Source organism: Salvelinus namaycush, unplaced genomic scaffold (assembly GCF_016432855.1).
Source record: "Salvelinus namaycush isolate Seneca unplaced genomic scaffold, SaNama_1.0 Scaffold3565, whole genome shotgun sequence".
Classification (NCBI taxonomy): Eukaryota; Metazoa; Chordata; class Actinopteri; order Salmoniformes; family Salmonidae; genus Salvelinus; species Salvelinus namaycush.
Window position 1 is genome coordinate 1 of NW_024060525.1, and position 23,776 is coordinate 23,776.

Consider the following 23,776-nt stretch of genomic DNA (forward strand, 5'->3'; position numbering starts at 1 on the left):
CAACTTATAGAAGGTTTCTGTTGTGCTTGTATGCCCACAGCTGCCAAACAGGCAAAACAACCTGCAAGGCATTTGACAAATTATGATTGATTAAAAGGAGGAAGAGCACAACTCAAATGTTTGCGTCACATAAGACTCTTCTAGGCCTGCTACTACTTACCCTGAGCTAAGGAAAGGAACCATTGTAGAATAGAATTGTTTTGATAAATACACAGCTACAGAATGTAATATTTGACCCAAGGTGTGCAGCCCACAGGTATTCAACTTTTACCCTATGACAAAGGCTTCCCACACTCAGTCACCTGAACCCCAAAGGGATGCACATTTTCTTTTTATTCCCCTAGCCCTACAAAGCTGATTCAAATAATCAACTAATCATCAAGCTTTGTTAATGTGAATCAGCTGTGTAGTGTTAGGACAAAAACCAAAATGCACACCAAGTTTGGGAAACGCTCCCCTGCCCTACGAGCCTGCTGGTTTTCTTTTCTAACTGATAATGACTTGCACCCACCTGGTGTCCCAGGTCTAGATCAGTCCCCGATGACAGGAGAACAATGAAGAAATGCAGTGGAACTGGCTTTGAGACCCAGAGGTGAGTTTGAGGGCTATAGCTGTTCCTGCTCCTCACATTTCACTGTTTGCCACTGGCGTAATTGAATGAGGGGTTATGCTGGATGTAACCGGTGTGAAATGGCTAGCTAGTTTGGGGGTAGTGCACTGATAGCGTTTCAATCGGTGACGTCACTCGCTCTGAGACCTTGAAGTAGTTGTTCCCCTTACTCTGCAAGGGCCGCGGCTTTTGTGGAGCGATGGGTAACTGTTGTATATGTGTGCAAAGGGTCACTGGTTCGGGACAGAAGTAAAACTGTTACACGGGCACCATTTAATTTGTCATCGATCGCTAGACCAGATGTTTTTTCTTTTTCCCCCTACCTTTTCATTACGCAGACATAAGCAGAGTTGACACCATCGAGGTGTGGATGTTTACTTTCGACACTAGTTATTTTTCTCCAGTTTCGTCCGACGAACAGACTGTAGTGGTAAAATAAAACGGGATAGATTTTTTAATGAAGTCCTAAGCATCACTCCAGTCAAAACAATCTCTGCGAACGTTCGATTCCAATATATGTAGTTCTGTCTATGGAATACATACAAAAATGTCGTTAAAAAAATAGATATGTATAAAATATACTTGTCTGTACAGGTAAATGTAGGAAATTCAAAATGCACAAAAATATGTTTTGTAATGTCTAAAATAAAATATATGTGTATAATATACACTTGTCTAAAGAAATGCAGAAGCAATAAGCATTGTAAATTATGATAGAACACATCAAATTAATGTGAACATGAGGACACAAAGGAGAGATTTAATTAAAAGATCATCTTTTAATACTTTTTTATGCTGAAGATTTTTAAAGCTGAAAAAATCTATGTATGGCAAATCCACTCTGGGCAAATGGCCTCTTGAACAAAAATAAAAAATAGTTAACATCCTTGCTATTTCAGCCACTTGCTATGTTAAAGAAAAATCTCAGTTAATGATGAATGGATACAATTTGGAAGGATTTTCCAGAGTCATACCTCAGTAGGGTAGAGTGTCAGGTGGCACAACCATTGGTGCCATGAGGTCAAAGTGTGAAGGAGGGAGCAAGCCAGAGCGCTGTCTAGGAAGCAGTCTAGGCCCATGGCTTGGAGGCTTTGAGTTGGTCCCATCATTGTAATGCATTGTAGGGTATCTGCTGCCCCATAGAACTGCTGGTAGTGGGAAAGGTGTTAGCAGGAGACCACCAGGGACATCTATGATCGGCTGACAGTCTTGGTTAAACCACATGTATTCTAAAGCAATATTCACCTGCTTTCATAGAGTAAGGATTCACTCCTTTGGGGACACTGCCAGTGTTCCCCTGATATCCATATGTCCCCATCGGTGGAGGTGGTGGTACACACTTGTTCTGTAAAAAACATCAACACATTTTCCAAATTGTTAGTCATATTATCACAGTTAAAATACAATGGTTGTTCACTGTTTTTAATTTCATTGAATTTAAGTGTGTATCTCAGCCTTGGGCTCAGTTTTGTTAACCCATCTTGGACCCATCTTGGATCCCAGACAATCTTGGGAAGAAGATATTAGCAATGTGAAGCAAGCCACAATAGTTTTTTTTTAATCCACTCAATTGTCTCTACATAGAATATAGTGTTAATAACCAGTTCCTTACAGATCTGTCTTTGTCCTCAGGTAGATGAACCTCCTTCTTATTAACTCTTCCACTCCCAAAGACCCAGCTGAGCCAGCCTCCACTGTTATTGTGAACAGCAGGGGTCTCGGGCTCAGCCACCGGCCGGCTGCCATTCTGGCACTGAGGGTTGGCCTCGGGGTGTTCCGGCTTGGTGATGGACATCATAGCAGGATGCTCAACATATCTAAGTCGGACATCTGTAATAAGTGGGAGAAGTCAGGCCACTCTGCTCATGTCACCATACAGAACAATTACTAGCTGACAGGTAGAAACGTCTCGCTCTGATACTCTGTTACAACCCAATCTTAACCTACACGCAGTCACAGGGATAACTGGGAGGTTACTCCAGGACTCTGCGATCGTATTGTTTTGGTTGCAAAATCAACAATTCCCTGCATATTAAGGCTTACAAATTTGACCAATCACCAAACTATTTCTGCATAAAATAGTCACAACATCACAATATTATCGCATAGAACTGACCCATTACCACAGTACAAAAAGAGGGCTCGCAATTCCAACCAATCACCGCACATTTACTGCATAATATGGTTCAATCAAGCCACACGTCAACACAGTTTTTTCCCTTGTCAGCGCATTTTTGCAACAAATTGGACAAAACAAATGCATATTGCTATGCAAAATGTCATAATTGTGGATGCAAAATCTAGCATATTTATCTGCAAATATCCCAAAAATCCATGCGAAATCCTGGAGAGATTCACTGGAGTATGAAAATGTATACACTCACTACTGTAAGTCGCTCTGGATAAGAGCATCTGCTAAATGACTAAAATGTCAAAGTAAAATGGAGCTAAACCTGTTTTATGTAGAAAATGCATGAAAGTATTACAGATATACACTCACATGAGCCATACATTTAACCTATCACAGCTAATTCTCACACTATCACAATGGTAATTTCTTTACTAATTAGGTAAGTTTAAGTGACCTCTTCTCTTGGAATAGAAATCCACAGGTTGAGTACACGCTCCACCATCCCATTTCCACAGTGGTGCCACCATGGGGATGATGGGAGGTGGTTGTGGATGATTGTGTCCACTCTTCACAGGGACACTGGTTGTGAGGAAGATCTCCTCCCTCTCTGCAGGGACACTAGCCTTTGGGACAATCCACTCCCTGTGCGCAGGAACGCTGGCCTTCAGGAGGATCAACTCCCTCTGTGCAGGGCTGAGGCCTGATGCTCTGAGGATCTTCTCCTTTCTCAGTGACAGTAGTTGTTGGAAGAACCCCCTCCCTCTGTGCAGGTACACTGGCTGTTTGGAGGATCCCCTTCCTCTCAGCAGAGTCACTAGCCTTTGGGAAAATCCCCTCCCTGTGCGCAGGGACGCTGGCCATTGGGACGATTCCCTTCCTCTGCGTAGTGACACTGGCCATCAGGAGGATCAACTCCTTTTGTGCAGGGATGAGGCCTGATGCTCTGAGGATCTTCTTCTGCGCAGTGATAGAAGATGCTGGAAGAACCCCCTCCCTCTGTGACGGGATGAGGCCTGATGCTTGGAGGATCTCCTCCCTCTGCACCGCAACTTCGGCTGCTGTGATGATCTGCAGGTATAATATAGAGCATATAGTCATTCCCTAAAAAATCAACCACTTGGAATCTATAACATCATTGACACATACACTGAGTGTATTAAACATTAAGAACACCTTCTCTTTCCGTGACATAGACTAATCAGGTGAAAGCTATAATCCCTTATTGATGTTAATTGTTAAATCTTCTTCTCAGTGTAGATGAAGGGGAGGAGACAGGTTAAAGATTGATTTTTAGACAATTGAGACATGGATTGTGTATGTGTGTCATTCAGAGGGTGAATGGGCAAGACCAAAGATTTAAGTCCCTTTGAACAGAGTATGGTAGTAGGTGTCAGGTGCACCGGTTTGTGTCAAGAACTGCCATGCTGTTGGGTTTTTCCCGCTCAACAGTTTTCCCTGAGTATCAACAATGGTCCACCACCAAGGGGGGAGGTCAACTCAATAGGAAGGTGTTCTTAATGTTTTGTTCACTCAGTGTAGATCAATCCCTAGCATAGACTTTCATTTGTATGTTTACTGATACTGTAAATACACAAATTATATGAATGTTATCTACAATATATTATAATACTGTAAGCCTCCCTGCTGCAGGGGCATTTCCACCTACAATTTTGAGCTGATTTTCTTCACCTTAGCAATATTTTGTATCTTTGTTAATTTTCACATTTATTGTGTTTGGAATGACACTGTTACTGCAGGAGATGATGCTATCATAAAGTATTTGATGTAAGTATGTAGGATAATTACCCATAATGCTCACTGACATTGAGCATTATGGGTAATTATCCTACAATTATCCTACATAAATTACCCATTACCCATAATGGGTGAATTATCCCGCATTCACATGCCGTCGGAAACTTGGAACCTCAGAGTTAAAATTAATGTAAGTTATCAGTGTAGAGCTTCCTACTGGTTGATTCTGATACTTCACAAGTGGGTAACTTGAAATCATCATTCCATAACGAGTTCGCGAGTCAGAAATGTCAGAATTTCCTAGTTCTGACTTGAAGGGCCTTCTATGATGTAGGGCAGGTCAGTAACCAAATTATTTTACTGTGCCCTGTCGCACACAGACTTTTATGGTCACACAAGTTGCCACCGGTGGATTCAAAATGAGTAGCCTAACAATTATTTACATGGCCCCAGGTACATTTGAAACCAAATGATTTTTCTGTGAAAAATCAATAATAGATGCACACATAGGATAACAGTCAGCAATTGACAGTGAGCAATGAGCAAGATAAGCATAGACGGGAAGTTGACAATAGCTTATTATTAGTGTAAATAAATTGTATTTCTATGGTTGCAGTCCTCAAAGATTGAATTGCATTGAATTGAATTAATCAGATCCAATGATTTACTGCCTGTAGGGTGGGGTACCGCTAGTCATCATTATTATAATCACCATCTCAATCATTATCACCATACCATCATAGACTTATTCTTCTGTATCTGAGACTCATCTGACACTACCTTAGACATGGCAGTCTGCAACTCAATACACTGCCCCTGCATGGTGTTCAGCGTCCCCTGCATGTGGTTAATCGAATGCTTAACATCGTTCAGCAGGATCTGAATCTCAAGCCTGCAAGAAATCAGGCGGTTCAACATACTGAGATGACGAGAGGCTTCAGACCATGCCCATTGGACCATCTTTAGGATTCTTTCTCACTTAACACCAATCTTATTAGGAATGTAACTTTGTGCAGAAGATGTTACTATAGTGTTATTTAGAAGAAAAAAAGTGTACTTTGTCAGGCGCCAAAAGGATGACGGGATGTCTCCCTGCTCCAGTGAGCTCTGCTGGCAGGTCTTGCTCACTGTTGGAGGAACGGGAGCCAAATTAGAGGAAACATATCTATGGTTGTTCAGCAATGAAACATTCATGGCATAATAGGGATTGTCCTTCCATGTGAAAAGAATAACAGCTGGGGTTTACTTTCTCACTTTTAGATAATGTAATACAATCTTTAAACCCATCAGAAGTGTAGCGCAGTCCTCCATGAAAATATTGGTCCATGTTATTTATGGCTGCATTGTCCCAATGTTGACCACTAGTTCCAACTTGTGATGAGAAGGTCTTGATGAAACAATCAAGTCAACATTTTGCTAGACATTTCAGAGCAATTGTACATGAGACAGTGCTTCCAGATATTGAGGTATCTTCCTTCTGAGATATGTAAAAAAAAAAAAAAAAATATGGTGTGTGTACTCACAAAGGCATCCATGATTCTAGATTAAGCCAATCATGTACGTGATTACCATCCTATGGGTCAGCAATGGAATGATTGCTACACAGCTTTCAGAAGACTTTATGTCTTGGGCCTGGATAAATCATTGAAATACAAGTAATATTGTGAATTTGTGATGCATAATTGCCATTATAATTTGGAATATTCCATCAAAGTTATTTGTTTTGACAGTGAAAACAAGTCAATCTTACAATTAATCACTTGACTTGAGTAACTTGAGTTGACGGAAGTAGCAACTTTATATTCTGACCTAGACACTGATTTGTGCAATGCCTAATGCATAATCTATGCATGTTATTGGCCATTGGACTGCTCAGTCAAAACAACACATTTTTACGATTAATCACTTGACTGGAGTAATTTGAGTTCGGAACTAAAAGATTAAAAGTAGGCTATAGTTTGACGCATATCCTTACCTTGGACAAGCGTATCCAAAAGGCCTATCCAGTCGTGCGTGAAGATACCTTTAGGCAGATAAAAGCGCGGTACGGGTTGAGACACGCTCGGTATTGTGAATCTGTAACACTGATACAAAAGCACGTTTTCATTTATAATTTACACTGTAGAATGACCTGCAAGCCAATCAGAATCTAGTTTTAAACAATACCGTGGGTTCCATGGAACGTCACAAACATATTAGGCCACTTGCGTCACAGATTACAGTCACTGAACATGGGTTTAATAGCTATATTGGCTATATGTACAGTATATGCACATCGTATTGAATTGAGATTACATTTACTGCACCACTAATTATGTAGCCTAATCCTATGAGGATCATATGTGAAATGTCAGAATCATGGCACATGAAAACATAATTAAATTGACTGCAGATTATAAAATTCACTGTGACACAATATCCATGTAATTTCAATTAAATTACGTTGAACCAACGTGGAATAAACATTGAATTGATGTATGTGCCCAGTGGGAAGTGATCAATTCGAAATGATTGAATTACATACAGTATTACAAAGAAAGAGATAACAAAATTGCTTCGAAAAACTCTTAATTTCCCTGGGCCACCCAAACGTAAAATGTATGTACGGATTATTGTACATCGTTTTGGATGAAAGCGTCTGCTTTCAAATCTCTGACTCGCACATATGTACAATCTCGCGATGTTTATTTCTGGCGCTTTCACGTTTGCGGGATTTTGTGAAGTAAATGATGCGCAGGAGAGCTCCATGAAATCAGTGACATGGTCAAGATTGCGACATGAGAGGGTGTAACATTTCTAGCTGAGGAACAATTTGGGGGTTTTCTCAAAAAGTTTATAGTTTTAGACTGCAGTTGCAATTTGTTTTTTTTCCCACAAAAAATGATATCTAACCATATAATGAATCATTTTGTAATTAATCAAACCATTGACATATATTTTTGACTATTTCCAACGAACAAGCTAGCTATCGAAAAGTGTCAGCGTGTGTAGTTAAATTAGCCTGCTAACGTCTTCATAGCTAGTAGCATGTAATCAGGACATGACCAAACTGTTGCTGAGATAATGGATGTTGAAACTTCCAAGGAGAAAAGAGGCATTGTTGAAACTCACTCATATGCTTGCGGTGTAAAAAAGGGTGAATGCGATTCATACCCGAATACCCCAACCAAGGCGCAGCTTCCACAAGAAGCAGAGAAGTGAACCATCAATGAGCCAGCTACAGGAAGGACATCGTTCTCATCCTCACGGCTAAAATCAAAGAGAGCGCAGATGTCATCATGAATTTGGTGTAAAAGAACACAATCAGTATCGTTAACCTGAAGAAATAGATTGATTTCAGTGCTGACGAAGTAAAAACTCTGAAGTAGCAGAACGCAACATTGAACATTCAGGTTGCAAAGCAGGAGAAGAAACTCACTGAAATGGAGTCAAAAGGTAAACGAGAATGACCGGTATAGTCGGAGATGGAGTCTTCGAAATTATGGAATAGAAAAATAGATAGAAAAATCTGACGAGAACATTAAAGCAAGAGTGAAGGACATTTGCAGGGCAATAGTCCCAGAGGAGGAGCGAAATGTTGTTGCAGGTTCTCTGGATGTAGTGCACCGCCAGGGTAGGCTGAGAGATGGGGAAAACAACCAGCCACCACGACCAGTGATCACGAGATTCATCTCCCGGACAGCGAGGGATATGACATGGAAAAGTGCAAAGAGAAATGACCTGAGGTTCAAGGAGGATCTGACAGCATTTGACAAAGAAGCTCTGAATCGTCTGTGGCCAATAATTGAGAGCGCAAGGAAGGAAGGGAAAAGTGCATACTTTGCGGGAGCTAATGCTTTTGTTAATGGAAGGGAAATTCACGCTGACGCCTAGTTTGTTGACTGCTGGACTTGTCAAGTGAGTTGTGCAGGACTGAGTTTTATTTGCTAATTTGATAAAACGAGATATTTCTTGAGGAAAGAGCATTGTTTGTGTGAGCCAAACATTCAAGAAACTCATGCCTGTTCTGTTGCACAGATACTGCGTTTTGGAAGTGTCAGTGGTGATGATATGAATGATATTTGGTTTTCATTTGGTACTAATCGGTCAGCAGGTGTCCCTATTTTAAAAGGCAACTTTAAGGCTCATATATTGAGTCATGAAGCAGATAATACAGGGAGATGGATTATACTATTGGTAGATGTCAACCATGTTCAATTCATTGTTGTAAATACTTATGCTTCCAATAACAAGTCAAGTAACTGTATTTTATTTAGAGACATTGAGAGGAAAATAAGTAAAATTATGTCTAAATTTCCATTGGCCAAAGTAATATGGGGTGGAGATTTTAATACAGTATTACATGATAATCTAGATAGATGGCCTCCTAAGGATAGCAATTCTGTTTGTGAGATAAGGAATATATGTCTAAGGTTAGGTGTTCTAGATATTTGGAGACATAAGAACCCAGATAAGATTATGTTTACATGGAGTACCAAAGATTTATCTATACAATCCCGTATTGATTTCTGGCTGATATCTGCAGATATGGCTGACAAGGTTGATACAGTCTCGATTGAACCATTGATTTTAACAGACCACAACGGGATCTCAATAAAGATAAATATGCATGGTTTGTCAACCAAAAAAAGTTAAAGGTTACTGGAAAATGAACAAGACTTTACTAGAGAAGGAAGTATTTAAGAAGGAAGTAGCAGGAATTAATGATAAATACAGGAATTGTGCCTGTGTTATGAATACGTTTGTTAGTTACTGGGAGCTAATGAAATTTGATTAAGGCTTTTGGCTATTTCATTGGGGGAAGAAATTGCTCGTGCCAAGAGAGAGAAAGAATATGACATCATAAATGGAATAATGGATTAAACTAAAAGGGAACTAACTAATCAGGAATTACTGGAGCTATCATCATTGCAAATGCAGTTAGACTGTATCTACGAGGAAAAGGCCCGGGGAGCGTTTGTAAGATCAAGATGAAAATGGATGGAAGAGGGAGAGAGAAATACAAAATATTTCTTTAATTTAGAAAAAAGGGCAGGCGAAAAGACTTCCTTCCATATGTCAATTAATGATTAATAATACTCCCAATGAAAATCCAAAATAAATCTCTCAGCATGTTGCCCAGTTTTTTATCAGAATCTGTATACATCAGCCCAGCCAACTTCCAATATGGATATTTTCTTAGACAATGTAGCAAACATTGCTAAGAAGATAGATAATGATTTCAGGGATTTTTGTGATGAGTTATCTGAAATTGAGAAGACTGTATTAAAAGCCTTAAGGACAATAGGTTCCCTGGAAATGATGGTTTAATAAATGTGATTTATAAATCATTCAATGATAAATTGATTCCGTTCATTCTTTGCTATGCTTCCTTACAGCAAGGTGTAATTACTTTGATTCAATGGACATGGGTGGGGGAATATTTGTGTGACGACCTAAAATGGGGACAGAAGCTCATCAGCACCCCATCTTATATGTCCAACCACCCTGAACGTCAGACTCTATTGAAGCACATACAGTGGTGTAAAGTACTTAAGTAAAAATACTTTAAAGTACTACTTAAGTAGTTTTTGGGGGTATCTGTACTTTACTATTTATAGTTTTGACAACTTTTACTTTACTACATTTCTAAGGAAAAGAATGTACTTTTTACTCCATACATTTTCCCCGACACCCAAAAGTAATCGTTACAATTTGAATGGCTAGCAGGACAGGAAAATTGTCGGTTGGGTGTACTGCCAAATTCTCTAAAATGACTTATGGTAGAGAAATGATCATTCAATTCTCTGGCAGCAACTCTGGTGGACATTCCTGCAGTCCGCATACCAATTGCACAATCCCTCAGAACTTCAGAAGTCTGTGGCATTGTGTTGTGACAAATATGCACATTTTAGTGGCCTTTTGTCCCCAGCAAAAGGTGCACCTGTATAATGATCATGCTGTTTAATCAGCTTCTTGATATGGTGCACCTTTCAATGTGGATGGATTATCTTGGCAATGAGAAATGCTCACAATTTTGTAATTTTTTTTTTGGCGTATAGATCATTTCCGGGATCTTTAATTTCAGCTCATGAAACATGGGACCAACCTTTTACATGTTGCGTTTTTTTTGTTCAGTATAGTTTATTACAAATATAGCAGTATACAGTCCTCCAGATATCTGTTGACAAGGACATGCATCACTGTGTATTTGTTACTCTGTACATACAAAAATGGCCAAACATTGTTTTGTTTGTTGGCATTTCCCATTGTTACTAACTTGTACTGGTTAAAAGTATGATTAAAGAAGAAGAAAAAACGTGTATGTTTTGCAAACCATGTTTAGTATATCTGAGAGAGACAATGACAAATTCATGGTTCAACAAGATATTATAGTCATCAAAGGGTAGAATTTTAGCACTAATATACTTATGATACAGTACTTTACAGCTTTGAAGGGGTGATGTAATTATCTGAATTACTGTAGATTTTAATAGTTTAGTTAATCAAAAGTGAAGTATGGTTATAGGTCCAATGGGTGTTGTTCATATACCACTCTCAGACTCAAAATCAATATATTAGATACATACTATTTATCAGCATATTGACAGATTATTGCTATCAACTGCTGGTTGCAAGTTATTTTACCCTGTTTGTATCTTTTGGAACAATGGCAATTAAGTTGATTAAAATTAAGTAGAATAGATAGATGGGCTACCACTGGTGTCACAGGCATCACAGGTCTTGACCACCATGTTGCGATGCTTCTTTAGGATCACGTTGTTGTTGTCAGCGTAGAAGAGTACAGAGATGGGACTGAGCTTGGTGGGTGCGCAGCATGCTTTGGGAACCTCATCTGGCTTCAGAAGGTGAACCTGCCATTGAAAACGGTAAATCAGACTCATTCATACATGCACTTTCATATAGTCAATGATAATATCCTGTTATAAAAGAGATATGGGTTATTTAAGCAATAAGGCCCAAGGAGGGGTGGTATATTGGCCACATACCACAAACCTCAGAGGTGCCTTATTGCTATTAGAACACCTACTCATTCAAGGGTTTTTCTTTATTTTATTTATTTAATCAGGAGGGGCTCATTGAGATTTAAAATCTTTTTTTCAAGAGCGTCCTGGCCAAGATAGGCAGCACCAAGTCATTACAAAAATTACAGCCAACAACATGAAAAACTACAAGTAATCTAGTAGAAACCATTGAATTCACAAGCGTATAACAAAAATCCAAAACAGCTAATTTAAAATCATTGACAGGTCAGGGAATCAGTCTCAAGATCATTTATCAGTGATTTAAAAATACCAATCGGGACAAGTTCTTCCAGTTTAAAAGTATTTTGTAAGGCGTTCCAAGATGATGGCGCAGAGTACATAAAAGCTCTTTTACCAAATTCAGTTCGGACATTTGGAACAGTTGGCAGGATAAAGTCCAGCGAACGAAAAGAGTACCCACCACATTTCTGAACAATAAAAATGCCCAAATAAAAAGGTAGTAAACCAAAAATGGCTTTATAAATCAAAGTATATCAGTGACTGAGCCTACAAGTGACTAGAGAAGGCCAGCCAACCCTGGTATACAAAGTGCAGTGGTGCTTAAGGGTTTTGCAGTTTAAAATAAATCTCAAAGTACCATGGTAAAGGGTGTCAATTGATCTCAAACACTGAGGGGAAGCATTCATATATAAAATATCCCCATAGTCTAGTAAAGGCATAAATGTAGCTGATACTAGCCTCCTTCTGGCTTCAAAGGAAAAACAGGCCTTATTCCTAAAATAAAATCCCAATTTCAGCTTCAATTTTTTTGTAAGTTGTTGAATATGCAATTTAAAAGAGAGGCCGTCATCAATTAAAATTCCAAGATATTTATATGAGGTTACAACCTCAATCTCCTTGCCCTGAAAGGTAGTAATAGGTGAAAGGTTCAGAGGTCTATTTCTTGCTTTAGAAAACACCATTAGTTTAGTTTTGTCAGTATTGAGGATAAGCTTCAATTGACACTGTGTGTATGTTGAACAGTATTAAAAAGCCATTTGCAAGTTCTGGAAAGCTTTTGTAAGAGACGAGGCACAACAGTAAATAACAGTATCATCAGCATAAAAATGAAGTTGCGCATTTTGGACATTTTTGTCTAAATCATTTATATAAATAGTGAATAAGAGAGGACCAAGTCCAGAGCCTTGGGGCACACCATTAAAGACAGACAATTTAACAGACTTAAGCCCAATAAATTGAGTGCACTGAGTTCTATCAGACAGATAGTTAGCAAACCATGCAACTGCATGCTCTGAAAGACCTACACTCGACAAGCTCTGCCTTAGTATAGCATGATAAACTGTATCAAAAGCCCTAGAGAGATCAATAAAAGTGAGACACAGTGCTGTTTTTTGTCAAGGGCTTCATTTAAAACCTTCATGGCTGCTGTAATTGTGCTATGCTTCTTCCTGAAGCCCGATTGGTACATTGATAAAATAGTTAGTAAATTAAAACTCTTTTAGCTGTTCACTCATGTCATGACTGTCCTGATCAGGTCAGGTTACAGGAGACCACAACCCTACAGATTATCTCTCAACCCCAACAGAGGAGGAGATATCTAGGGGTCTGAAGATGTGGGGGTTTTATGACCCCTCACACCCATGGTAATTCTGAGACCACGGACAACATTCCCTTGTCCCTTCCCTCTCACTATGGAGAACCAGCCTCAGAACTGTAAACATGCAATAAAGGGACTTTGGAACAATGGTTTCCGTCAACTACAATGGTGGTCATGACGATAGATGGAATATGAAAATGTATGTCATTTTTGTTTTGTTATTAAAGGTTAATAGATTACGTTATTATGAAAACATTGTAACGTTAAGAGTTTTCCTCGTATATGCTTGATGTTTATACATTGTACGTTGTGTGGAAAATGTCCAAATCAAAGAGAATGTTTCGGTAGAGATTAAATGTGAAGTTAGTTGTCTAAAATTGGATTTGAGTAAAATCTATACCTTGCCCCTTAAACTTGGCACGCCCAGAGAATTGCCCTGAAGGCGGTTACGCCCACTTCTGACCCGAGGGTATAAAACCTGTGAGTGCAGAATTAACAGATTAGACTAAGTGACCCGAGCTGCAGCCAAAGGTCTAAAAGGTCAACGAACACAAAATGCAACAAGTTTGAAGACAAAGAAATATTTTTCTACCCAAGCTACGGATGAGTAGCGGTGTCTAAGCGGGTGAATACAAGCCGAACCACCTAGCCTCCACTCCCCATCGAATCGTGGTATCTACACTCACCCCGCTCCTCCGCTCTCTCCACTGGCTTCCAGTTGAAGCTCGCATCCGCTACAAGACCATGGTGCTTGCCTACGGAGCTGTGAGGGGAACGGCACCTCCGTACCTTCAGGCTCTGATCAGGCCCTACACCCAAACAAGGGCACTGCGTTCATCCACCTCTGGCCTGCTCGCCTCCCTACCTCTGAGGAAGTACAGTTCCCGCTCAGCCCAGTCAAAACTGTTCGCTGCTCTGGCACCCCAATGGTGGAACAAACTCCCTCACGACGCCAGGACAGCGGAGTCAATCACCACCTTCCGGAGACACCTGAAACCCAGGTGAAACTGAAACCCAGGTGAAACTGAAACCCAGGTGAAACCCAAATCAGAAGGATTACTTCCTAGGATAAAGTAATCCTTCTGACCCCCCCCCCCCCCCCCCCTTAAAAGATTTAGATGCACTATTGTAAAGTGGCTGTTCCACTGGATATCTTAAGGTGAATGCACCAATTTGTAAGTCGCTCTGGATAAGAGCGTCTGCTAAATGACTTAAATGTAATGTAAATGTACACTCTTTCATCTTTACGCTGTGAGCTCTGAGCTACAGAGCTATCTGTCCTCCGAAGACCCCTTCCAGAGCGAGGACAAAGGAACAGGCCAGTAAAGCCGAAGGACACGGACATCGTGAGGACACCTAGAGAGGTGCGCAGGAGAAGTGCGTCATTGAGCAGCTTGAACGGTCCACGCGGGAAAATCCACGGAGACCCTCCACAAGTAATTACATCATTATATTCTGACTCATAACAGCGGCAGTTTGGGGCAAGGCTAGGGTTAGAATGAGCATAGCTGACAATTTCACCCAAATGTATATTCCTCTTGTGTACTTTCTCTCTTTCTCTCTCTTTTAAATCCCCATTTTGGGTAACACACGCCCTAGTGTGTTGGCCCGTTATACTAAGTTCTAATCAATAGCCTAGAATTTTTGTGTATGTGTATCTTTTATCATCATTTTAGCTTTTTAGTAAATAAACATTCAACTAAGATTTGTGTGGTGCGAATTCATTAGTGAGACCCGGGTCCGTGCAGTATCCCGGGCTATACGACGTTCAGAACGAGACTGTTAGAGGCAACTGGTTAATTAGCGGCTGTGGTAAAATCGATATTCTGATATTCTTTGAGTTAATTTGGGAAATAGAAACTCAATAAAAACTAGTTTTCCCATGGTGCCCCAGGTTAATGAGTTAATAATTGCTTGATTCAGTTAATCACGTAATTAGAAACTTGTAATCATTTGATGAGCAACAGTCGCCACATTAACTAATACAACGTCACAACACTCACAAGGGTTTCAAGTATTTTCACCAGGGGTGACAGCTTTGAGATTGGCCTATAATTATTTAAAAGAGTTTTTAAAAGTGGTAGTACAAATGCTGTTTTCCAGAATTTCATTACATTCCAGGGTTAGATTGAACAGATATGTAAGTGGTTCAGCTATGAAATCAGCTGCCAGATTTAAAAAGCAGGGATCCAAAAGATCAGGACCTGCAGGCTTTCTCTGATCTAAGGATTTCAGGGCTTCATGTACCACCTGCACTGAGAATGGCAAAAAGCTAAAAGTTTGACCAGCTCTCACTGGTTCATCCACACAGGGTTGTACAGAGACAGAGGACACTGAATCAAACAGCCTACCAGATGATACAAAGTGCTCATTGAAACAATTCAGCATTTCAGTTTTGTCATATACAGCAAATACAGAGTCCTTCAAAACACATGACGGTAATTCATTAACATTACTGTTATCAGACATAGACTTAATAGCCTTCCAAAACTTTCTAGGGTCATTCAGGTTATCAGTGGTAACAGACATAAAATATTCAGACTTGGCCTTCCTGAGAAGAAAAGAACACTTGTTTCGTAACTGCCTAAAAATAAGCCAATCAGCATCAGAACATGATTTCCTTGCTTTAGCCCAGGCTAGATTACGGTCGTGAATAATACAAGACAGCTCAGAAGAAAACCATGGATTATCCTGCCTTTTAACCCTGAACCTGCGGAATGATTGTTTACTATTTGGAAAAGACCATCATGAAAAAATATCCAGGCAGTTTCCACATCAGGGATAAGCTCAATCTTGCTCCAGTCAAAATAAAACAAATCATGAAAGAAAGCCTGCTCATTAAAACACTTCAAATTTTGTCTTACGAATAAAACGTGGGTTTGTCTTAGGAACCTTAGTATTTCTAACAGCAACAACAGCACAATGGTCACTTAAATCATTACAAAAAACACCAACCGCAGAATATTTATGTGGAACATTTGTTAATATCAAATCAATCAGGGTAGATTTATCTGAGCATTTAAGATTTGGGCGAGTGTGTGAGTTAATCACCTGGGTAAGATTCATAGCATTACAAAACATTTTTAAATCATCAGACACCGGCTTTAACCAACACCAGTTGAGATCACCAATCAAGATAATTTCACTGTAAAGAAGTTTAGACATAAGGTGCGTCAAAGAAGAAAATGCTATTTTCTACATTGTTGAATAATAGTGAAGACATCAAAACTATGAAATAACACAAATGGAATCATGTAGTAACCAAAAAAGTGTGAAACATATCAAAACATATCATATATTTGAGATTCTTCAAATAGCCACCCTTTGCCTTGATGACAGCTTTGCACACTCTTGGCATTCTCTTAACCAACTTCACCTGGAATGCTTTTCCAACAGTCTTGAAGGAGTTCACACATATGCTGAGCATTTGTTGGCTGTTTTTCCTTTACTCTGCGGTCCTACTCATCTCAAAACATCTCAATTTGGTTGAGGTCGGGGGATTGTGGAGGCCAGGTTATCTAATGCAGCACTCCGTCACTCTCCTTCTTGGTAAAATAGCCCTTACACCGCCTGGAGGTGTGTTGGGTCATTGTCCTGTTAAAAAAACAAATGGATTCTCCCGAGTGGCGCAGTGGTCTAAGGCAAGCTGTGCAGTTAGAGATCCTGGTTGGAGTCCAGGCTCTGTCGCAGCCGGCCGCGACCGGGAGACCCATGGGACGGCACACAATTGGCCCAGCGTCGTCCGAGTTAGGGAAGGGTTTGGCCGGCAGGGATGTTCTTGTCCCATCGAGCTCTAGCGACTCCTGTGGCGAGCTGGGCACAATGCACACTGACAGGGTTGCCAGGTGTACTAAGCCCAAACCAGATGGGATGACGTATAGCTGCAGAATGCTGTTGTAGCCATGCTGGTTAAGTGTGAATTCTAAATAAATCACAGACAGTGTCAACAGAAAAGCATCCCCACACCTCCTCCTCCATACTTTATGGTAGGAAATACACATGCAGAGATCTGTTCACCCACACCGCATCTCACAAAGACATGACAGTTGGAACCAAAAATCTCAAATTTGGGCTTCAGACCAAAGGACAAATTGATTGTGTTTCATGGCCCAAGTAAGTATCTTCTTATTATTGGTGTCCTTTTAATAGTGGTTTCTTTGCATCAATTCAACTATAAAGGCCTGATTCACACAGTCTCCTCTGAACAGTTGATGTTGAGATGTGTCAGTTACTTGAACTCTGTGAAGCATTTATTTGGGCAGCAATATCTGAGGCTGGTAACTCTAATGAACTTATCCTCTGCAGCAGAGGTAACTCTGGGTCTTCCATTGCTGGGGTGGTCCTCATGAGAGCCAGTTTCATCATAGCGCTTGATTGTTGTTGCAACTACACTTGAAATATTCCGTATTGACTGACCTTCATGTCATAAGGTAATGATTGACTGTTGTTTCTCTTTGCTTATTTGAGCTGTTCTTGCCATAATATGGACTTGGTATTTTACCAAATAGGGCTATCTTCTGTATACCCCCCCCACCTTGTCAAAACACAATTGATTGTGTCAAACGCATTAAAAAGGAAAGAAATTCCACTTTTAAGAAGGCACACCTGTTAATTGAAATGCATTCCAGGTGACTTTCTCATGAAGCTGGTTGAGAGAATGCCAAGAGTGTGCAAAGCTGTCATCAAGGCAAAGGGTCGCTACTTTGAAGAATCTAAAATATATTTGGATTTGTTTAACACTTTTTTGGTTACTACATGATTCCATATGTGTTATTTCATCGTTTTGATGTCTTCATTATTTTTCTTCAATGTAGAAAATAGTTAAAATAAAGAAAAACCCTTGAATGAGTAGGTGTCCTAAAACTTTTGACCGGTAGTGTAGAGCCTTCAGTGCTTTTTTTCCGTGGGCTGTGGCCCCCCTTGTCTGAATTTGGTCAATATGTCCTCCAAAATACTTTATAGCCCACTGTGGCAAAGACTATACTTTCAGGAGTTAAACACACACAAAAAAAATCACCTTGTTTGTCTCATTCTTCCAATCTAGCTAGTGACTTTATAAAACACAATATTTGGTATTTGTATTTTATATTATGCCAACGATATAGGAAAGCATCTGGTGGCAAAAAATCCCAAAACATAAAATTACGAATTAATTCAAGGTTTACAAATATGCCCAATCAATAGAACATTGTCAGAAAACAATAGTCTAAACCCAATGTCTCTACCATATATGGTTGAAAAGTTACCGACGATTTACTGAGAATTTAACCTCACAACACCAAATATGGAACACATACAACCAAGTGCGGTGCAGTCTAAACTAGTAATGGTCACAGCAAATGATTGTTATTATTTCATCAACACTGTCAAGTACAAGTATATGAATGTTATAATATTGTAGAGAACAATGTTACGCACGCCTCTGAAGAGGGAACGCAACACCCTGCTACAACTCAACTCCCCGTGAAGTGAAAGAGGTATGGACTGTAGGTGTGAGAAAGGACAACAAAAGGCAGAATTGACCATTTACTAGGATTTTATTCCTTACACGGTAATATGGGGAAAAGGGGCTGGACGGAACCAAAGCAAAGAAAGTAAATGTCGCAGCCCCCCTCTCCTATCTAACCTGCCTACCCACTACGTACCTAACTTGGTGCCCTAACCAAAATACAGGGAGTGGTCCGCCCAGGTCTTACCTAGTGTGCCTAGACAGTGATTATACTACTATGTATGCCCACGGGCCTCTTGCCTAAGCACTCCCTAGGTGCCTTCCCCTTCCCCCCTGGGAACAAATGAAACAGGATAACAAACAATTTCAATAATCAAAACAGTGCGTCCTATTGACACACAGACATAATCAATCAGCTCCCTCAGCAACAACTAACTCAGTTAATTACCCACAGCCATTGGCCTCCTCTCTCAGAAAAAAATCTCTTTTCACAATCAATCTCCCTCTGCATTCGTTCCTCTTTTTCTCCTGAATAGAACACTGGCTTTTATATAGCTTCAGGAGTCTAATTGGATACAGCTGCATCTTGACGAGGGGGCGGGGTCAGCTCCAAATAGCCATGGAGTCGACCAATCAGCTGCTTGGGGAGAATTCAGGAAGCCTTCTCCTGAAACACACACACTCAAATACAAACTACAACACAGAAACTGGGGAACGTAACAAACAAGCTAATGATTAATTCTATGTAAATTCCAATGACATCAGGCAAAGAAAACAACGTTTGGACATGAATTTCGTAGCTCCCTCTTGAATTGACCCTTTTTCTCTCTACATTGTATAGCAAGTAAGTGAATATATAAAAATAATATATGTTATTCATCAGATGCTTTTATCCAAAGCGACTTACAATAAAACCTACTGTCGTTTATGTATGGGTGGTGACGGGAATCGAACCCACTACCCTGGCGTTGCAAGCGTCATGCTCTATCATGGTCATGGGTGCACCTCAGCCACGCTCAAGGTCCTGAATGATATCTTAACCGCCATCGATAAGAAACAATACTGTGCAGCCGTATTCATTGACCTGGCCAAGGCTTTCGACTCTGTCAATCACCACATCCTTATCGACAGACTCAACAGCCTTGGTTTCTGAAATGATTGCCTCGCCTGGTTCATCAACTACTTCTCCGATAGAGTTCAGTGTGTAAAATCGGCTTCCTGTAGTCCGGGCCTCTGGCAGTCTCTATGGGGGTGCCACAGGGTTCAATTCTTGGGCCGACTCTCTTCTCTGTATTCATCAATGATGTTGCTCTTGCTGCTGGTGAGTCTCTGATCCACCTCTACGCAGATGACACCATTCTGTATACTTCTGGCCCTTCTTTGGACACTGTGTTAACTACCCTCCAGACGAGCTTCAATGCCATACAACTCTCCTTCCGTGGCCTCCAACTCCTCTTAAATACAAGTAAAACTAAATGCATGCTCTTCAACCGATCGCTGCCTGCACCTGCACCCCCTCCAGCATCACTACTCTGGACGGTTCTGACTTAGAATATGTGGACAACTACAAATACCTAGGTGTCTGGTTAGACTGTGAACTCTCTTTCCAGACTCACATCAAACATCTCCAATCCAAAGTTAAATCTAGAATTGGCTTCCTATTTCGCAACAAAGCATCCTTCACTCATGCTGCCAAACGTACCCTCGTAAAACTGACCATCCTACCGATCCTCGACGATGTCATTTACAAAATAGCCTCCAACACCCTACTCAACAAATTGGATGCAGTCTATCACAGTGCCATCCATTTTGTCACCAAAGCCCCATATACTACCCACCACTGCAACCTGTACGCTCTCGTTGGCTGGCCCTCACTTCATACTCGTCGACAAACCCACTGGCTCCAGGTCATCTACAAGACCCTGCTAGGTAAAGTCCCACCTTATCTCAGCTCACTGGTCACCATAGCAGCACTCACCCTTAGCACGCGCTCCAGCAGGTATATCTCACTGGTCATCCCCAAAGCCAATTCCTCCTTTGGCCGCCTCTCCTTCCAGTTCTCTGCTGCCAATGACTGGAACGAACTACAAAAATCTCTGAAAATGGAGACACTTATCTCCCTCACTAGCTTTAAGCACCAGCTGTCAGAGCAGCTTACAGATCACTGCACCTGTACATAGCCCATCTATAAATAGCCCAAACAACTACCCCATCCCCTACTGTATTTATTTATCTTGCTCCTTTGCACCCCAGTGTTTATACTTTGCACATTCATCTACTCCAAATCTACCATTCCAGTGTTTTTAATTGCTATATTGTATTTACTTCGCCACCATGGCCTATTTATTGCCCTTCTACCTCCCTTATCTCACCTAATTTGCTCACATTGTATATAGACTTGTTTTACTACTGTATTATTGACTATGTTTGTTTACTCCATGTGTAACTCTGTGTTGTATGTGTCGAACTGCTTTGCTTTATCTTGGCCAGGTCGCAGTTGTAAATGAGAACTTCTTCTCAACTTGCCTACTTGGTTAAATAAAGGTGAAATAAAAAAATAACAAATATCAACTGAGCTACGAAGGAGCACGTCGACGTCACTAGAATGATGACAAGCAATTTTAACGGATTCTAAAGGGAATCATAGAATTCCAAACTCATTTCTATGGCAACACAGTTGTCAATTTTGTAAACAATCATTTTCGAACGTGTGTTGCCAAGAGACATCTAACCGACGTTCTATGGAACGTTTTCTGTGCGAAAACAACTTCAGTTTGCTGCTGACAACCTTGTTTGATTTTTGACACCTGAGATAGAACAATCGACTGGAAAATGCCTGGGTGCTTTTCAAGACTGGCGGAGAGAGTGCGTGGACGTCGGCGGCCTACTGCGTCGACAGGTTGTTCAAATTCATTTGTGGCTTGTTTTTCTTGTCTTTTTCTGTTTTGCAGGGTTCGTGATTGTCGACAGGTGGACAGCGACAGCGACTTCGAAGAGGGTATGTGGAGTTTAAAACTCTTATTTTACTACATTTAACAATGTCATTATAATTTGCGAAATGTTGTGTATTTCTATAATTCAGACTTGGCAAAAATGCTTGTGCTAGAGATGTTGTAGCTAGCTAGCTTGCTAGCTAACATTAACTTTAGTAACTGTTGCTAAGCGATCGACTTTTGCTTCCTAGCTAGCTAGTATTAGCAGTCTTGCTACGTTTTATGTCCTAACAATTGTTTATTTTATATTCCAATGTTCCTCATTTTAGAAACAACTGTCCTGGATGAGGTCCAGTTGGATGTGTCATTGGATGATGTGCCAGATGTTCCACAGCTGCAAGTCCTCCTTGATGTCCAGAATGCTGCTATCATCCTTGAGGATGTGCCAGATGTGCAGACTATCCTTGAGGTACAATTTTCTGAAAGTTTGGGGTTTTATGTTTGAAAAATATCCCAGATATTCAAGTTGTGTCTCTTTGACATGAAACAAATATCTTGTCTGCTTTCTGCTTTAGGAGGCCACTGGCAATTGGCAGTTGATTCCGATTAGGTTCAGCCCCCTGTACTGTGGGCCTGTTGTGATCAGGGTAAGACACCCCCCACACGCAGTCACATCACGGTTACTATGTTTACAGTTTCCAACATGAATTTATTGTAATGTGCAGAACAATGCCAGTCCGGTGGTTAAAGCTTGGAGAACTTTCCAGTTCATCAGCCCCATCATCACCTACATGCGTGGGGGATCCCAGGTATGTGTCTTTGCAACTTCCTAATCTACATTGTCAGTCATTTGATCTTGATGGAAATGTGTCACAGCGATTGCTGAAGTGGTTTTGTTGATGTTGTCTTGTTGTTTATCTCAACAGCAGGTGGTGGTGAGGATGCACCACGTGAGTAGGGTGAGAGGCCTGGAGACTCAACTGGTGTGGGCCATCTCCAAGGAGACAGCCAGGCTTAGTCCAGAGGGCATCCCCTACTGTGCCACCAAAGTGCAGTCCATCACTTGGATCCAGGTAAGACGTAAATACTACTGAAATAGTATTAGATTAGGCTTTTCTTCACTTATTCCATTTGGCCTGGGAGGAGGACCTGCTGCCTGAGGAGAGGGAGGTTCCTCTGCTAAAGTGAGTTCCTCTAAATGTCTGTGTAGTCTGGGCTTGTCAGATGCTGAAGGATAGTGGTCATAATGCTGTTATCCCCCATTGATTCTAATGGTTGACATGCTCCATTCCCTCCCTTTCACAGCCTCTACCTTACCACCAAGAGAGTGGAGGACATCGCCCTGAGGCTCGTCTCCCTGCGCCAGGCCTTCACTGTGAGTGGACCCACTTTTCTTTTTCTCTCTGACTTCTTGTTCTGTCTCCTAGAGGAAGATGCCTCACCCTAACTCTCCCCTCTTCCCTAGACCCTGCTTGGTTCCACCCTGAGCAGGAACCATCTGTTTGTGGCGGGAAAGGTCCTCCTGGGCGCACTGGTTCAGGCCAACCACATGGTAACTCACTAATTCATTCTCTTTCAAGGGAAAGAGAGCGTCCCTGAGGGGAAATGTGTTCTGTTCACTAAGATGCTCTTTTCTTTGTCATAGGACGAGGCCAAGTTCATCCGTACTTATAACGACTTTGTGGACTACCTGAGTGACCCCTCCAAGCGGAATGACATTGAGAGGAAGCTGGCTGAGGCAAAGGTGAGTTCATTAACTCTTTCAAGTCTCACTGAGTTCTTCCACATGCATGTCTTTTATACATCACAGTAGCTGATCTATATGAAATCATTCCTATTTTCTCCAAACGTGTTTTCTTGTCCTAGATCCATCATGTGAACATGATAGATGTCGTCTTTGAGCTGGTGCTGTTTGGGATGATGACAGCTCAGAAGTCCCTGATGGTGGTAAGTAGCATCTCACTGGTACATGTTTTGATATCTATTAGCAGTTTCACTTAAATTCCTCTTCTCTTCTATTCTCTCCTCTTTTCTCCTCCTTTGTTTCCTTTAGCACCCCGGTGGGTTTGTGGAGCGTCTGTACGCTCTCCTGTACTCCTTCCTGCCCACTGCTGCCAACATGGAGCCAGAGGCTGACAGATACCTGCTGCTGCTCAATGTAAGAGTCAAGAGGTTACTTCCTGTTTACTTCCATATTCTTAGTGTACTTCCTTTTTACTTCCTTATTCATGGTTAACCAGGTTCCAATGTAATTTTAGGGGGAGTATTTCTAATTGTCTCTCTCCTCTTGATAAGCTAGTAACTCAGAGCCATTT

General features: G+C 40.9%; 1 protein-coding gene and 1 long non-coding RNA gene across 2 annotated transcripts; one reads left to right on the plus strand and one right to left on the minus strand.

Annotated features, from left to right (window-relative positions):
• Positions 1–1,421: 1,421 nt before the first annotated feature.
• LOC120040479 lies at positions 1,422–1,957 on the minus strand. Its single transcript, XR_005475667.1, has 3 exons — positions 1,856–1,957; positions 1,585–1,758; positions 1,422–1,464 (listed from the first exon to the last, which is right to left on the minus strand). It is a non-coding gene; the product is annotated as an uncharacterized LOC120040479 (long non-coding RNA).
• A 289-nt stretch (positions 1,958–2,246) lies between these two features.
• Positions 2,247–23,697, plus strand: LOC120040478. Its single transcript, XM_038985617.1, has 13 exons — positions 2,247–2,394; positions 3,316–3,511; positions 21,480–21,526; positions 21,791–21,930; positions 22,037–22,108; positions 22,187–22,270; positions 22,388–22,534; positions 22,605–22,645; positions 22,767–22,836; positions 22,927–23,013; positions 23,107–23,205; positions 23,328–23,408; positions 23,515–23,697. Exons 1-13 carry the CDS (start codon positions 2,247–2,249, stop codon positions 23,695–23,697), a joined length of 1,395 nt encoding a protein of 464 aa, XP_038841545.1.
• Positions 23,698–23,776: the final 79 nt, after the last annotated feature.